The following is an 18,066-nucleotide window of genomic DNA, read 5'->3' as shown; positions in this document are numbered from 1 at the left end:
GAAACAAAAATACTTCCCAACAAAATCAAGTTGAAACTCTGGCTGCTAAAAGAGCAAGAACAAGGCACTCGGGCAGCACATGGCTGCCGTGCTTGTAAAGCACGTTCAGGTCAGACCCAGCAGCAGCTTTGTCTGTGAGCGGCAGGATCAACCACCTGAAGATGAGCTATCCTGAGGATTTGACATGCAGCTCCTCCACTTCTGCAAATACAAAAACGTGTCTCCAGATGATCCTTTCCAGAGAGGGAAACAGCAAAGGCTAGTGAATCGGATGCAGACATAGCAGCCTGGAGGCTTCAGGCTCAAGGGTGGCAATGATTAGCTGCATGGCTTTTGGCAAATCACTTTTTAGCCTCTACTTCTTACTCTGTCCTTTGCTATTTAAACCAGAAGATCCTTGGGAGTAAAGGATGCCTTTCATAAGGTATCATACCCTGAGTAATGAAAACAGTCTTGTGGGATCTACAGATAGCAGTTTTAGACAAATTATTATCTGTCTAATCAGCAGAAATGTACTGGTCTTTTAGACCATGTTCTGGTTTCATATTGTCTTAAAAATGTAAATAGTTCCAAGCCTTTCTTATTGAAAACAAACCAAATATATTAAATCCAGTTCTTCCCCTTTCATGTTGTGAAAGGGAAAAAAAAGTTTATAAAAATCAGGCTTAAACAACTGATTTTTTATACATGTTTCCTTATGTCTTTAATGAAAATTAAGACAAACATCTAACCTATCATGTTTAAAGGACTGGCATTTCCTTTAAGTGTATGCTGCATTACAGTTTAATTCTAAAACCAAACAAACAAAAAAAGAAAACTATGTCAACAAAGATCCTTAGAATAAGGAGTACAAAAACTGCCGATGCTGTGGGGTCCTGCCATGACTCAGCAGCCACCCAGGATAAGTCTCAGTTTTGGCGTCAAACTTCCACTCGTTCCAAAGAAAAGACTCCAGTCATTGAGTATTTGGCACGTACCTGTTTCCCCTCCACACCTGGCTTTCCAGGGAACCCGTCTAGGCCTTGTTCTCCCTGGAGAAAGAAGAGAAGGAACCACTGTAACTCAAATCTGCGGTGTTTAAGTCACCATTCTGCAAGAGATGTCCGCGTTATCTGCTCCAAGAGTAAGGAATAAGGAAAGAAATTCAAGCCAGCCCGACAGAGAAAATGGCTGAAGTTCCCACATCTGTACTACGAAGAGTGGCTGGGAGCCTCCGTCCAGTTACACGGAGGTTAACCAAGTGTAGTCAGTAGGAAAGTTTTATTCTCTCCAACTTCGCTAACTGTTGGCACTTGTCTATCTAGAAAACTTAGCACCAAATACCTGAGATGTGAATTTAGAGACGAGAAGCAGTTGTGTGCCAGCTTTCCACGTGGGCATGCTTCCGCTGCCTGCTGAGGTGGGTTCATGTACACTGGACAAAGTGCACCAGGCGAACATCAGCCCGGAATAGCTCTTACAAAAGTAATGAATCCACAATCCAGCAATAGCTCATTTTTACCCAGTTAAGAAAAACCTTTTATTTTTCACCTTTGCTTTCCGTAACCTGAGGGAAAAATTAATCCATTCTTGTATGTCTTCAGAGTTGGACAGTCCACAAAGTCCACAGGCAATCTATTGCACTACTTTATTTTTAATACCTGAAGATATGTTTTTTCCCCTTGTACCTAAACCTAACTTTTTCTTGCTACAATTTCAGACTAGTATGTCTTTCCCTAACCGCCCACAGAGAACAGACTGTTCCCTTCATATTTACGATGGCCTTTTATGTATTTGAAGTCTTACAAAACTCTCCCTTCAAACTCTCTCAACAAAACAACGTCAATACTTTCAACTTTTCTTCATGGGCATGTTTTTCAGACCTCTGATCATTTTTGTTACTCTCATTTGTGCACTGTCCATTTTTTCCACGTCTTCACTGTAGCTAGGTGCCCAAAGCTGGACACAGCTGAGGTTAACTTTGAGCCTTAAGATTATTTCATGCTTTATAGAGTATTATTCTGTTTAAATCCCAGGATAATATTTACTTTAGCCCAAACCCCTTCTGCAGGACAGCTCCTTAATCAGTTGTTCCCAACCTGTAGCAGTGTGTAATTTGTTGTCCTACACGTATGAAGCATCCTGCAGCTGCCCCTTCTCAATGTCGTCTTCTGCTTTGGGGGATTATGATTTTGAGATCATTTTGAATTCTGAACCCTGACCTCCACCATACTTCCACATTCAAACTTAACATATTCCATATTTTATAATCCAAGTCCTTGATAGAGATGATGACCAGATCAATAACATACCCCTGCTGAACTTCACTTCTCTCTTACAGATTGTGGCCCTTGCCCATTCCAGCCTCTTTACTTTAAACCTCTTTGAAATAGGGAGTTTCTCTTACTCTGTAAAATGCTTAAACCTCTGTAAAATGAAGCACTGATTTTGCTTGGATCCTGCACACACAGCTGAATATAAATTATCAAATACACACACACACAGTGTCACTGTTAACATAAATGTGCATGTAAAAACAAATCCTACAAGTACAAGGAGTGATAGCAAAATATTAGTTTTACTCTATTTTTTTTTAATGTTTCAGACATTTTAATTCTAATTACTATCCCACAGGATCCAGGTTAGTCCTCCGTTATTATCTGCAAACCCACACTTATGGCATTGGATTTAATTAGCTCTTTTTGAAAACTACATTGATTCAGCAAGTCAGAAATGGATTTGCAAATCAATTTATTTCTTTTTTCCCTTTAGAAAGTCAATCAGCCTTGTAACATAAATGTTATCTCAAAATTATGTATCCAAGGAATGAAATTAGAGACCTGTATCCTACAAAAAGCAGCTGAAAACCAGCGCTAGACATCCAGATCTACTTGCTTTTGGGGCAATAGCTTCCACATTAATGGTTTCCTTTGCACTGACTGAACTACGAGTATCCTGAATTTGAGACTTTCCGTAAGCAAAAGTCTGATGGATTGCTGACAAAATGTGCAGTCTATTCTCAAGAGAATTTTTAACATCAATACACTGCAGCAATGAATACTTCACACATGCTGTTTTAGCTGCCAAAACAGAAAAGTGTCAATGTTCTTACTGATAGTAATGGGGGCTGGGAAAGGCAAGTGTATTATTTATACAAATGTATACAATAAAGCTGTTTGAAAACACTCCAAACAATTGTGCTTTCAGTTGTTTCTTCAGAAAAATCTGTCATTATATATATTTTTTTTCCATTCTTTAAAAAAGGCTAGAGAAAGGGTTTCTTTCCAAAAGAAAGGAAAAACACAATGAAAGTTTTATTCTCAAATTTTCACTTCAAGACTCCATTTCCTTCCCCTGTGCTGGTTTTTCTACTTTTAACCAGTGGAACAAAATGATGATGAGTCATAAGCAACCGGTGGAAATCCCAATTCCACACAAACTTTAGTGCTGATTTCTGACCTCTACCAGTTAGAAAGTGTAATGATTTGTTGGAAAAATTATTTTCCAAGAGTCTGCAGGGCCCTGGGAAAGACTGGAGGAGACCAAACCCCCTGCACAGAGGGACCTGACAGCAGCAGACCAGCCCCACTGCCTCCTTACATGAGCTCTTCTCCAATACAACAGAGAAGGATTTACTGGATGGACACATGTTTATGCTGCAAAAGCAATGCCCCATGTCATGTTGAACTGCTGTACGTGCCTAAATTAACATGCCAAATGTCCTGGTTTCGGCTGGGATAGAGTTAAATTTCTTCCTAGTGCTGTGTTTTGGATTTAGTATGAGAAGAATGTTGATAACACACTGATGGTTTTAGTTGTTGCTAAGTACCCTGCTAGTCAAGGACACTCAGCTTCCATGCTCTGGAAGAGGCTGGAAGGGAGCATAGCCGGGACAGCTAGCCCAGCTGGCCAATGGGTTATTCCATACCATGTGACGTCATGCTCAGTATATGAATGGCAGGCGTGATCCAGGAAGTAGCAATCGCTACTTGGTTATCAGTCAGCGCGGGTGGTGAGCAATTGCATTGTGCATCACTCATTTTGTATATTCTTTTTTTTTTTCCTTCGCCTTCCTTTCCTGTTCTATTAAACTGCCTTCATCTCAACCCACGAGTTTTCCTCACTCTTACCCTTCCAATTCTCTCCCCGTCCCACCAGCGAAGGGGAGTGAGCGAGCGGCTGCGTGGTGTTTGGCTGCCTGACAGGTTAAACCATGACACCAAGTATCACATACATATATGGCTTATGACGGCAGGGAAGTGCGTCATGCTTATCTCTGCAGAGTCTGTCCTCAGATCCAGCGAGCCCGCTGGATGCAAAAGGACATGAGATATCACTCATATTTGTGCAGTGGCTTTGCTAAAATGCAGGTGTAACCGATAATACTGGATTTGGGAACCTCACTATAAAACTCAATATGCTTATGAGGTCCCAGCATATAAGAACATAGCAATAAGATGTATTATGGGATATTTAGCCTTTTTTTTTGATACTAGATTCAATAGACAAATACGCAGTGCATGGGCTAGTGCTCTCATCTGATATAATAAACACTTTTCTCCTCAGGCACAAAGAAACACAGGTTGCGTAGGTGTCAGTATTCAAGTTGCAGTCTGAAGAGCAGACAAGAAAATATTTGGCCCGCCAAATTTACGCCCACTGTTTTCACAGTAGTAGTGACTGGTAGAAGTTAAAGCAATGGCAGTGGCTGCTCTGAGACCATCATTAAAGCCTGGAAAACATCAAAGTACAATTGTTGTAGCAGAGATCTGGCTGCACCAGAAAAAAAAAAGAAAAAAAAAAGGAGCTCTAATTATGCATATCCTTTTAATGAAACAAACCCTAATTCATTTCTTCCCCACTTTAATCTTCCTCTAGCTTAGTCAGCTGCCTGCCCACACACAGCTCCAGCTTCCTCTCCCATCACGGTGATGTCAGAAAGATGGATTTTCTTCCGGGAGCCAAATATTCCAGCAGATTAGACAACCTCGCCTCCGGAAAAGCAGCGGAGGCACTGGCTAGACACAACCCACAGACAGTCCTGCAAAGGGCTGAGGCAAAAGCACGAGGAAGATAAAGCACGATCCAGCCTTTTGCTCTAGCTGCCGCAACGAGGATAATACAAAACATGGTCGTGGCTACTTTATCATAAACAACAAAATGGACACGGCGAACAGACACCTTAACACATGGTAAAGCAAAACACAATATCTCTCACTAAGGGTCTATCGATCATTTTTCCCAGCAGGCGAAAGCTTGGTGTAAATCTCTTGGGTTTCTTCTCCAGAAGGAGATGGAGAGTGAAAAATGGGAACATGGCTGTGCTAGCACGCTAATAACTCCTTCCTTTGCACAAACACATACAGCCAGATATCACTAAAGACAGCTTGAACACAGGCAAAGCTGCCAGACTGGCACTAAGATATTCCTGTCTCAGGACCAGCTTGAGACATAAGCAAGAGAGGCCACTGCTCAGGGCTGCAAGAAAGGCCGTGCTGCCTGTTTTGCCTACGTGAGAAAAGGGGTGACTTGGGTCTGACTGACAGCCTGGTGATGCCCCATCTCCCACTGCTTGTCATATAATCATAGAATAGTTTGGGTTGGAAGGGACCTTTAAAGATCATCTAGTCCAACCTCCCTGCCATGAACAGGAACATCTTCAACTAGATCAGGTTGCTCAGAGCCTCATCCAACCTGACCTTGAATGTTTCCAGGGATGGGGCATCTACAACCTCTCTGGGCAACCTGTGCCATGTTTCACCACCCTCATTGTAAAAAATTCCTTCCTTATATCTAGTCTAAATCTACCCTCTTTTAGTTTAAAACCATTCCCCCTTGTCCTATCACAACAGGCCCTGCTAAAAAGTTTGTCCCCATCTTTCTTATAGGCCCCCTTTAAGTACTGAAAGGCTGCAATAAGGTCTCCCTAGAGCCTTCTCTTCTCCAGGCTGAATAACCCCAACTCTCTCAGCCTTTCTTCACAGGAGAGGCGTTCCATCCCCCTGATCATTTCGTGGCCTCCTCTGGACCTGCTCCAACAGGTCCATGTCTTTCTTGTGCTGAGGACTCCAGAGCTGGACGCAGTACTGCAGGAGCGAGCCAGCACCCGCTTCTCCTGGCAGGGGCAGCAAAATGCATTTTTGGAGGCATTTCTGGGGAGCCTCGAGCACCGCCTCACAGGTCTGCAGCAGAAGTGTGGGCATATCTGAGGTGTCTCCGAACATGACAAGCAAACTGAAATAATGAAAGATTTGGTGTCCACCCAGCTGCCCTTTTAAATGCTTATTCCAGGTATAATAAGCACTTGGTCAAATCCCAGAGAGTCCTGTGCTGTGTAAAACAGCTATTCCCAGACAGGAAAGAGCAGAGAACTGGGAAGCAGCACCAGTTGAATGAAACCTTTAACAGAGAAATTACCTGATACTCATTAAAAATTGAGCTTATGGTGACGGGAGAAGACAGAAACGTAGGAAATTGGATAACCTGAGCAATGGCAGTGAGATGGGGAAATGCTGGATGCAGACGTGGTCAGCAGCAGTCAGTGGTCATTCACAACTCTCAGGTGGTGCACACAGTGTGGACACCCTGCTACATCTCCTCAGAGGCATCCCTTTACCCCACCCCTCCTCTCTCTCCTCCATCCCCAGCTACACACGGACAAGAAGTCCCTAAATGTGTGCTTAGTAGACAGCAGAGATCCGTAAAGCCCTCCTGCGTTCCCATGGGAGGTCATTCCCAGACAGCACCGGCACGTGCAACGCAGTGAGGAAACTCCATCATCAGTCACCCTCCAGAGCTGCTGGTCTGGCAGCCCTCCCCACCCAAGGGGCAAAGGCAAAGAGCAGCCTGGCTTTTCGTAGCATGCAGCAGGAATACCTTGTCTCCTCGTGTTCCCTTTTCTCCTCTTTCTCCTTGTAGACCCTAAAAATAAAAATAAAAAAAGATTATAAAGCTCAATCCAAGTAGAGGCATATTCTCCAAAACACTGTGCATGTCTGCACAACCTATTCAAGTGAACCTCAAGGACGTTTTCTGTGTTGCCAGTCCTCAAAGTTGACCACAAGCACGGTCTAAGCAGACTCACAGAGCAGGGATGACCCGTGGGCCCAAGAACGTCTGTAATATTATATTGCTCACAGACACATGACCCTCCTGCCAAGAGCAGTGTGGAGGGACAGGGAACCCACCACAGCTGCAGATGGTCTGGAAAACAACCAGTGCTCTGCATTTTTCACGTTGCTCATAAACAATGAGGACCTAGGTAGAGGACAATACTGATGGAAAAACCTATTGCATAAACAAGCAAGAATGCCCATTCCTGGTGGTTTTGGATGCAGTAGCTAGGCAGACAGCAGGTACCTCTGAGAACTGGCAAATGCTAGATAATCCCTGTCCTGGACGCCCAAGCAGATTTTTGTGCTGTGAATCCAATACCAGTGTTCATCTGGACTGCATTATTCATCTCCTCCCAGGTACCCCAGAACCATTTGCTGGGGCTTAGTTTGATGAAAGACAGAGATGCTAATACAGGCGATCGACTCAACAGGCAGGAACAGATTTCATCTTCTCTTGTCACGGGAAGCACCTTGTATTTTACCTTTATGGTAGCAACTGAGCAACCAACTAATGACTACAGGCAGACAAATATGCTCAGTCAGTAGTGACCTCTCTAAAACTGCCAAAGCTTAAAATGCTTCTTATCCTAATAATACATTTGTATTTAAACTTCAATTTACTTTACACTGTAGTGGAGGCTTACCTCCATGCTAATGAAAGCTATATGTCTGGGTTTATTTGGCTCGTAGGATGATTTAGATAATTAAGATTTTCACATTTCAGGCCATGGTTGACTGTGAGCAAACTCTGTACAGCCCTGTCCATCTCTAACAACCCAAACTGAGCCTGCACATCTTCCCACGCTGCAAAGAAATAACCCTACTGTTTCCAAAAAGCAAATGGCAGGAGGTTTAAAAATACGACTCCTTTAATGCACTAATATCTATGGGGCTCTCATGTAAACTGAGTAGATGATTATTACCTTGCTTCTCCCCAGCAGCCCAAGCCAAATGTCAATCTTACGATAGAAATGGATAGGACCCCCAGTGCACCACATGAGTTCTTTGCTTCTCACACAAAAAGGTGACTCAAGGAGCAGAAAGGAAGTGTTCTCATAGCTTTGTCCATTTATCTCATTAATATTGCAAGAGTCTATCACACGGGCAGATAATGCCAGCCTCATATTCATTTCATCATCTTCAAGCCTAATACAATTCAGCCTTAGACCATACAGGGAAATGGCACGCACCTGGGCAAAGACAAAAGTGCTCAAGCTCTTTTGAACACATTGGACCGCTTTGTAGCGAGTTGTAAAGCAAGTCCTTGGACGGCAGAGGGAAATCTTTCAGTGCATGAGCACGTCTGGTATGCCACTAAAGTGCACTGATGTACAGTCGGTTCATTAAACCTCAGAAAATCCAATCAGCCTTTACAACACCAGCTTAAAGGCTGCCTCCATAATTGCCAAGGTGAGACCACAAGACAGAGATGTTAACTTGATAAAGTCTGATTTATTTTGGTCTTGCTGTCCATTCATTCAAGGCAGGTTTGTCCCCTGAGCCCAAAAGCTATTCCCTGACAGTTTTGAAAATATGATTGGAAACTTGCTGAGAGGTAGTATTTTTTCTTGGTGTTATGATGAAGTTTTCAAGCACCATATAAATGGTGCATCAACACAGACCAAAACAATTGCATTACAGTGGGAGCATCACAAAATCACCAGCTGTTATCTCAGTAATCAAGTAATTTCTGCTGACATCTCTCTACTGGCCACAGGTCTGTTCTCATTTAAAGAAGTCAGAAGAAACTCACTGAAGTCAAGAAAATGTCACTGTTTGGACATAGTACAGGTAAGTGGTCTGACATACCCTATAGTGCTTAACAAAAAATAAAAAAATAATAAAAAAAAGATAGGTGGGCAGAACACAGTCAAAAAGTGGAGAAAGTTTCTAGAGTGTCAAAAATTTAATAAAAGCCATGACTTACCGGTGCTCCTACATAGCCTTTAATTCCTGGAGGACCCTGTTTTCCCTCAGATCCCTGGCAAGCAATTGAGATACAGTAAAACATCAGAAACTGTTTCACATAAAAGACCAAGAATAAAATCAGTTATTCAGAACTGTAGCTTGCACTCCTGGGCTCATGGGGGGCTGTTGAGGCTTCTCGACTGTCTCAGTGCTAATACACAGAGCAGCATCTGACTTTCCAGCTACTTACCCAAAGTGACTCCCCAAAGTTTTCTCCTGTCCCCCAGTCCTCAGACCGAGCAAGTTTTAGCCTTCTGCTTTCAGTCTTGCCCTACAAAGGCAAACTGTCCCATGCAAGTACTTCTACAGGTTATTTCAGAAGTTTTGGCAACGTCAGTCATTGCCTGCCTGTTGTGTGCAGGGTGATTGAGCTCTGTCTTGACTCCTGAACACAGCATTAGTGGAACACAGCACGGGTGTACATTGCTGCAAATGCTGCAGCAAAGGCTATATCCCAGCATAAACAAACCACAGACTTCAAAACGTTATATATTTTGAAAAGTAAATGAAAAGAAAGAGATCAGAACTATATTCTCCAATGTTTATTTTCAGCATAAGTGGGAGAAATGCAAGAGGATCAGGTGCATTTCAACAGTCCTTCAGCTGGTTGCACACTGACTCTCTCCCTGGAGAAGGTAAACTGAAATGGAGATAACTCTCACTGTGTGTTTTTATGTGCCTTACAATGTCTGCAAATGGTCTGGATCCTCAGCTGAACAGGCTCAGCCCTCAGAGCCGTTCTATGGAGACAGCCTGGGCCTGACAAGTTGGCTATGAGAACTGGTTTGGCATCTTATATCACCTATTTGGCTGATTATTTTGTTACTTATCGCACTTCCCTCCCCAATCTGGTTAACTCCTGTATTGGGTGGCTGTAGTGGATAAGGCTTCAAAACAGATCAAGATTTTATTTTTAAACCATTTCTACATTTCATATTAATGGATGATTCTTATTAAAAAAAAAAAATTAAAAAGTCAAGATGTGTTTGCAATGAATTATTAACAGAACTGAGGCTTATTGTCCCAATGCAAGTGCCCAAGAGGCTGGTCATGTCACACCACTGTTTACACTTGCCTTAGCCCAAATGACAATCTCATTTGGAGCAGTCGTTAAGCACAGACCTGGCAGGCTGGCTGGACTGTACTTGGCTATTGTTTCACCACTGCTTTAAGGAATGCATTGCCAAAACTGTCCCCTCCCTCTGCCAGAGAGGACTTGACTTGTTAAAGCAGATGAAGCCATGCCCTGAAGCTTGTAGCAGTTCATCAGCCCGGCTGTAAAGTGGTTGAACCCATATTAAGTATGGAAGCGAATGACATAACAAACTCGGGGAGGGGAGATTCACAAGCAGGTTAACAAGAGCTGGGCTTAGGCACAAGCAGAGGTGGCTCTGCGATCTCTACAACATCAGGCACCTGAGGACCTCTACAAGGTCAGGAAGCGGTGCAAGTCCTCTAATGGCAGAGGGAGAGCAGCAGGCATGAACTTAATTTCTGCCTTCAGCCTGCAGAAAAATGCTACTATCAAAGTCTAGGCAAAACCCATACAGAAATAAAGGCCTGCTCTGAGTTGTCCGAATTATCAAAGTCCAACTCAGTACCGTTACATAAAATGTGGTTATAACACTCAGCAAAAGTTACAGATAGAGAAACTGGGTTTGTTGGATGAGAAGACTTGCTGATCCCATTTAAAGCCTGTGCTGAGATCATGTCTGGTAAACCAGAGAAGTGTGAGACCTTAGACAGCTGAAGCAAACAACAAGAAGGAAATTTGTCAAAATGAAACTCTTACCTAATACTTTATATTTCAAAGGCTTGATTTTTTTTTCCCCTCTCCCTCTGTTTTTTCTATCAAGTGCAGATAACTGTCAGTTCAGATGGGAATGCTATAGCTATGTTGGTGCCATAGCAATGACAGCCACAAAAAAGCTCTTTAACCTTTTATTAAAGATACAGAAAAAAAAGAAGGAAATATTGAATATTTGCTGCAGGACTTTACTGGCTAAAGGGCCTGGTCTCAAAAATTCAAGCTTTGTTTCACTGCTATAATATACAGCGAGGGACCTGTGCTATAGCCTTTTTTCTCTGGACCCACTTACTGCATTTAAATTAACCTGCCAGGTCCCACGTATTTATGTGGGAGCCTTCTCCACTGACCAATGGATATTTCTTGCCATCTCAGACCACCGTGGCATCTTCTATAACCAGAAGTTCCAACACAGATTAGCACAACGCTGATTTTGAGAGCTCTTCTTTGCTTCCACCAGCTCATAGCCAGCAAGATCATACATCCTTCTTGGTGAGCAATGAAGTTTACCCACCAAGCTTGATGAAAAAGAAAAAAACCCCAACACCAAAAACCCCACACATTTTTACAATGAAGACACTGAGCTAGCAACAATCTCCCCTGGAGACTTCACTGACCAGCAAAAGCAGTAAAACCAGAGATGACAAACCGAGGCCATTTAATTCCTGTAACCCGTTCACGTACCCTAATGAGCTCATCATTCATTACGGTACCTCTGCGGATTGAAGTCCTGTTACGAGAAGTCTGCAGGACCCTTATTGGTGCTACTGGAAGCTTCACACAATTAATGAGGTCTGTAAAAGTTCCTTAAAAGAAAGAAAGTGCCGGCAATCCCCACTGAGGCAAAAGACTGGAAATCCCTCAGCCAAGCAGATAAGCAGGGGGCTGAATTTCCTGGGGTGCACGTAGAGCTGCTGAGCGTGCACTGTATTTGCCTGGCTCGATGTAAATGAAGATGGATTGAGCTGGGAAGGATTGCATCCCAACCGACCAGAGAAACTGCAAGGTAGCTCTCCATGGAGCCTGGGGTAGAGCCCTGAGCCACTGTATTGATGCTGACGATTTTAAATAAAAATAAGTGATCTGGCAAAAGACAATCATTACAACAGTAGCTGGAGATGTGACCTTCCTGATTGCCAACTCTGCCCATCTCTACACACCGCGTTCCACACTGATAAGGTGGTTAGGCTTTACACCGAGGAGTAAAGAAGTGTGGATTCATGTTTTAGATTTTAAAGCCCTGTCAGCAAAGTCAGGATTGTTTCTTAAAATAGCTCAGGCCAGAATCCAGCTCAAGGACACTGCATATAGCCAGCACATCCGCTGAAGTAAATAAAAGTCACTGTGAAAGCACGCCATCGTTTTATATTTAGCCACTGTAGCTGAGGGGCTGGAGTTAGCCAAGCTCACCTTTTCCCTGGGAGCACTTGGCACTGCCTAGTCAGATGTCTTTAGGTCCAGCCCCAGCAGCACCTATCCTGCCCAGCCCATAGAGCTGAACTTCTGTTCAGCATTGCCTCATTACTTGGCTGAACTATGTGTGCCTGATGATCCTGGTGGGAAATAGGGAGCATTTTCCAGGATCAAGCCCTTCTGGAGGTAGATGCTTCAGTTTAGCTTGGTTTGTAAAAGCTTTGCAAAGCAAGGGTGAGGAACTTCATACCATGAGGAGCATCATATAGTCTACTGGTTTGTAATTCCACTGTGGGAAACATGCAGGAGAGAGAAAATATGTATTTATTTATACGATAGGAGAGATGCCACTGACAGGCTTTTGTGGGTGATTTCATCCACTCCCAAATCCCACTGAAGGACAAAACAATATCCAGCGTGCCTCCACTCAGCCCAGCCCAGCCCTGCTTTGCAGCTGTCGTTTATCCCCTGGTGAACAGGCTGCCATGCAGCTTCCACAATCAACCCCTTCGTGTTGCTGAAGGCAATATGACTCCCACAGAGAACCATGGGAGACCCAAGTATTTCTGCTAATCCACAAACACACCATTAGTTCTGATATCCTCCTGATGAGACTTCAGGAAATGATGAACATTTCCCTCTATGAAAAAAAAGACATTTTGGAGAAAGCGCCTCTCCATAGTTGAGGAACCCAGAAGGACCTATATAAATGAACTGCTTTATAGAGTCCTCTTAGATAGAGCCAAGTGACAATCAGGACTACATCTGGAAAGGTGTTCAGGTACTTAACTCCTATTTGAGGACAAAGGCACCAGTGAACTTAGTGGGAGGTTTAGATGACCAGATACAGCTCTTCCAGAAAGATGTGATGCTCAAAGACCTTTGCTTGTACCAGAGCAGAACGGATGAAGTAAATTTGGGCAATCAATCTGTTGTCCTTGCAGCACCTTTCATAGGCTGAGCTGAACTTGCCGTGCATGATGCTCCTGAAAACCCACTTGTCGATCTAGGGCACCATCTTCTTTTTGTGTTATAACAAGATTGAAACCAGCTGATGGGTATTTATCCCCTCAATAACTAGGGAACAAGGCAAGGAAAGCTGAGAGTAAAGAATTGCTCAGGAGAAGGACTTCAAAATTTAGTCATATTTCTGATGCTCAGCTAAGTCTCACCAGATCCCCATCCAGAAGCACCTTGTTTGAAGCAAACCCAGTGATACAAGCATTGGCTCAAGTCCTGTATCACTTCGCGGCTGTCTACTGGTGAAGCTCCCAAAATAAGCAGAAACATCCAGGCTAGGATCTCTCCATGATTTTCTCTCCCCCAGTCATAGACTAGGGATAATAATTCTCACCTGCATCTTTGTGAGAGTTGAGGAGGCTTACTGAAGACATGAAGCAAGCCTTGTGTTGCTCCAAAACACGTTCTCTTCACCTTCTCCATCTATGCTGTTGATTGAACAAAGGGAATTTCCTCTCTTTACATACCTTGCCTAATTGCTGATATCCTAGCAGACTCCTGATGAAAATTTTGAGTTTTTCATTCACCAGTGAGAATATCAAGAGTCATAAAAAAAAAGTAATTCAAGCAATCCACACATACAAAACATCAGTGAAAAGAAGACACGTAAAGAAGACATGGAAAGCTTACCTTTGGACCTGCTGGCCCAGGCAATCCAAATGCTCCTGGCTGTCCTGGTTCACCCTGCAAGTAACAGCAATATTGATGGTAAATGCTAATCTTTTATCTATAAAGGCTAGGATGGCTCAAAACAGTCATTACATACAGCTCTAGAAATGGAAGCTCTATCTAATATATACAGACCTGAGTACCATTATCCAGAGATCTGAAAGCTTGCAGTGTGCTTTCTTTGCAAAAATGAAAGCAGAAAGAGACAACCCAAAAACTGTAGCAGCTATTCATCTGCTCTTCAAACACGACCACCTAAGTAACAAGAATTGAGTTCCCTAGGTTGTGAACAGCTTGCACCAACTACAGTCTACAATCATGGATTCCCTGGAGATAACATAATGCATTTGATCTTGAATAGTCACTTTGCAGCGCAATAAACACTTCCTATAAGAAATTCTGCAAGTCCACGTATGTCACTGTCCAATCCCAGACCACGCCATGTGTGATCATAGAATCACAGAATCATTAAGATTGAAGAAGACCTCTAAGATCATCGAGTCCAACTGTCAACCCAACACCACCATGCCCACTATACCATGTCCCTAAGCACTTCATCTACACATCTTTTAAATACTTCCAGGGTTGGTGACTCAACCACTTCCCTGGGCAGCCTGTTCCAAGGCGTGACCACTCTTTCAGTAAAGAAATTTTTCCTAATGTCCAGTCTAAACCTCCCTTGGTGCAACTTGAGGCCATTTCTTCTCATCCTGTCGCTAAATGTGATGTGATGAAGTTGCATGAGTTCTGAAGCTACATTGGAAAATTATCAGTTTTTCCAAAGTGGGACAAGTGTGGCACAAAGCAGACACAGCATGTAACTAACAGGAAAAAAAGAGCTTTTCTGCTGCGTACCACTACTTTTGTGTATGCCTGACCCTCCAAAGAGTCCTTTCCCCATGTTCCTCCAATCACCACCAAATGACTGCCCCAAAGGGATAGTGAATGAGATTATAAAGGTCCACCACTGGGATGAAGATAATTCAAAGGGATGGTGATCAAGCAGGGGAGAGAAAGCTCTAAACCACACTTATATAAGATTCTGGAAAATGTGGTTTTGGTTTTATGCCTCAACTGTAGTCCTCTTAGAGGCAATATTTGGTACGCTTCATCCTTCTTTGAGCTAACCCTGCACCTCCTCCTTTGCCCTTAGCTTTTAGCAGTGCACGAGAGGAGTTCAGGTCCTTGCTTCTGTGACCGATACATCTATTTCTCTCACCCTTGTCTGTTGTGCAAGCACAGGATGGTTCCCTGCACCCCCTGCCATCCCCACCAGCCGATGACTCTTTGCCAGACTAAAAACAAATGGCCAAGCTCTGCAGCTGCAGCTGTTAACAAACACAGCCGCAGCAGCGGGTCCCAAACCGCAGGCTGCCACGACTGTCCCCTTTCCCATCTTAATGAATGGTCACAGAGCTGCTCCGGGAGCCTCTCAGGATGGCTAATCCATACGACACCTGCCATCGCTGCAAACATGCGAGGGAGAGTGCTGGGGCTATTAACCTCCTGCCATTTGTTTCTGCCACTCCTAAAATGGCCATACAAATCCCCAAGACATGTTCCACTCAATACAGATTGATTTCCACTGCCTGCCTTGCACTGAAAGTCAAGGATTACATGGGAGAAACAAAAAGGCTTACGGCTTCTCCTTTTGCTCCATCCTTCCCAGGGGGGCCAGGTGAGCCCAGGGACCCCTGTAACAGCAACAGAATTATCATCAGCACAACATTAACATCCGTTGCAAGTGCAAGGACATGAGTAACGCATCAAGCCAAGAATAAGGAATGAGGAGAATCATTTCAGTGCAAACATTATTTACAGTCTCTGAAGGAGCTGCTGCTGACATTAACACACTATGGCCAATTGATGAGCTGCTAATGAGGAACTAGGCACTCTTGGCCACTTAACTCTTATTTAAGAATAAATTAATATAAAAGCTCTGCAGCTCATTAGACACGTAACCATTGAGTCATCTTAATACCATCTCCCCTCAGTCTCTCTGTCCACCATTCCATCGTCTCAAAAACCTGCTGTTTTGTCACTAAATACTCTTATTTTTTTTTTTTTTTAATTCCATGCTTGTACAGGACCCATCCCAAAGCTCAGAAGCCTCTAGGCACAGCTATAATGCACAGAAGTAATGAGCCTAAAAGCAAACAGAAAGTAAGTCTTAAAAAACTCAAGCAGCCCTCAGAAACTACCCTGGCCACCGGCAAGCGAGTCTCAGAGCTGTGAATGGTGCAAAGCTGTAGAAAACAAAGGAACAGAAAACCAGGCACCACTTTTAAAATCTTCCTTTGCATCAGGACGAATGGGACTAAATATATTGAGGTTGGCAGCACCACAGCTAACGGGGACTATAGCAAACGCAGGGAAAAGGCAAGTTTTGCTGCATGCAGCTGGCAATTTAAAGAACAAATGGAGAATGGAAAGAGAATAGACACACAACAGGCAAGCCAATGTGCATGTCGACGAACTGGCTTCAGTGTTTTTACTTCTAGGCACTGCAGTGGTTTCTTTTTAAGTGCATTGTGAAAAAAGGTTCAAATGGGAAACAGACATGGGCGCTGCAAACTGCCACTCTGGGCTCTGATTAAACTGAGCTGGTTTGCTGTGTATTACTTGGAGGGGGATCTTGCCTTGCAATTCTGAACATTTGCTATTTTACAAGAAGTGGAAAAAGTTTAAATTCCTAAAATCCCTCCTAAATGTTGTTTAAGGCATATCTGACAAATATGTCCAAAGTAAATACTAGTCCATAGAGCAAGCTCGGTGCAGGATAATCTTTTTTTTTTTTTTTTAAAAGATGATAACACAGTAAGCAGCTAAAGGCTATCTCAATCCAAAACTTATTTATGTTCGGTGCAAGAAAGGACATGATAATCTTTGGCTTTCCATGTTTCATATTGAAGAAATATTGGTGTTTCTGTCTGTGGAGGCATTAGCACTGAGTTTCTATTCTGTTTCACACTTCTACTCTGTTTTGAGGTTTTACAAAGTTTAGACAAAGTTCATGCCCGTGAGATCTCCATACAATTGTCAAATGTGCCTGAGCATCGTCAATAGGTTTAAAGATTTTAAGGTGCACTTTGCTGAAAAATAGTAGAACAGCATAATCTCCTTTTCTTAGTACATTGTTAACACAAAACAAGAAAACACAGAGGTAAAACAAAAAACTTAGAAGAGTGCCTGTTCTCACTAACCTTCCCCAATAGCTTAAACTTAACTTTTCACAGTTTAATTAATAAAGACATGGACTTACTTTTTCTCCTTTATCCCCTTTCAGTCCAGGAAAGCCGGGGGGACCTTCTTCACCCTAAAATACCAATGGAAAAGAGGTACCTCATATGAAATGCCAATACCATTCTGTGGTATATTTGTGTATTCTAGACGGCACAGTTATCATCTGTTGAGAGTTGAGGCCAACTTCTCTGCCTCGCTGTAATGGTGCTGTTCTCAGTCACCTGCAACTTGCCCATGTTTGAACAGGTTCACTTTCAATTTTCCTTTCCAGTGTCTTCCTCTGGCTGATCCCTCCCTCCCTCCCCTCTTTTTTATAAATACCATCCAGAACCAGTCTTTTTCCAAGAACAAGATTAGAGACTTATCCTTGTTAAATAAAAGTATTTAAAGCATAGAAACATTTCACTGAGAAACTCTCCTGTTGATACATTTCAAAGCACGACAACTTGAAATTTGGCATGGCCAACTTACTGCCATGCCAAATTTCCAACGGCATGGAAATTTTTGGAAAAAAACAAATGATGGAATTTATTCCTCTTTACCTGCTCACATTAGGCCAAAATGTAACCTTGGAAGCCACTCCGTTTAGACCTTATCAATAGGTACTTCTCATAGTCAACAGCTAACTTCACCAAAGATTCAGAGTAGGTTTCAGCCAGAGCTCTGTGAACGGAGGAGGATTATGCCTGCTGTTGTGGGGTACTTGGTTGTGATGCACCAGCCTGCCTACGCCTGTCCTGCACGTTCATGCTCCGACTGATGCACCCAGTTGCTGGATTTTACAGATGTTGGCATGAGTCCTTTAATGGACTGTTACCGGTGTCTCTTCTACCTGAAACAGTGTACATCCAT

The 18,066-nt window shown here is 43.1% G+C and overlaps 1 protein-coding gene across 1 annotated transcript in view; it reads right to left on the bottom strand.

Moving 5' to 3' along the window:
- Positions 1 to 18,066, bottom strand: part of COL22A1 (collagen type XXII alpha 1 chain) — a 213,554-nt gene that overhangs the window by 93,811 nt on the left and 101,677 nt on the right. Inside the window, exons 12-17 of the mRNA XM_075141117.1 lie at positions 17,234 to 17,287; positions 15,612 to 15,665; positions 13,933 to 13,986; positions 9,022 to 9,075; positions 6,856 to 6,900; positions 978 to 1,031 (exon numbers count right to left, since the gene is read on the bottom strand). Of these exons, the coding sequence (XP_074997218.1) occupies positions 978 to 1,031; positions 6,856 to 6,900; positions 9,022 to 9,075; positions 13,933 to 13,986; positions 15,612 to 15,665; positions 17,234 to 17,287 (315 nt within the window). The remainder of the gene's footprint in view (positions 1 to 977; positions 1,032 to 6,855; positions 6,901 to 9,021; positions 9,076 to 13,932; positions 13,987 to 15,611; positions 15,666 to 17,233; positions 17,288 to 18,066) is intronic.

This window comes from Calonectris borealis, chromosome 2 (genome assembly GCF_964195595.1).
Source record: "Calonectris borealis chromosome 2, bCalBor7.hap1.2, whole genome shotgun sequence".
Taxonomy (NCBI): domain Eukaryota; kingdom Metazoa; phylum Chordata; class Aves; order Procellariiformes; family Procellariidae; genus Calonectris; species Calonectris borealis.
The sequence above is the reverse complement of the archived record's forward strand: the minus strand, read 5'-3'. Positions and strand labels throughout refer to the sequence as shown.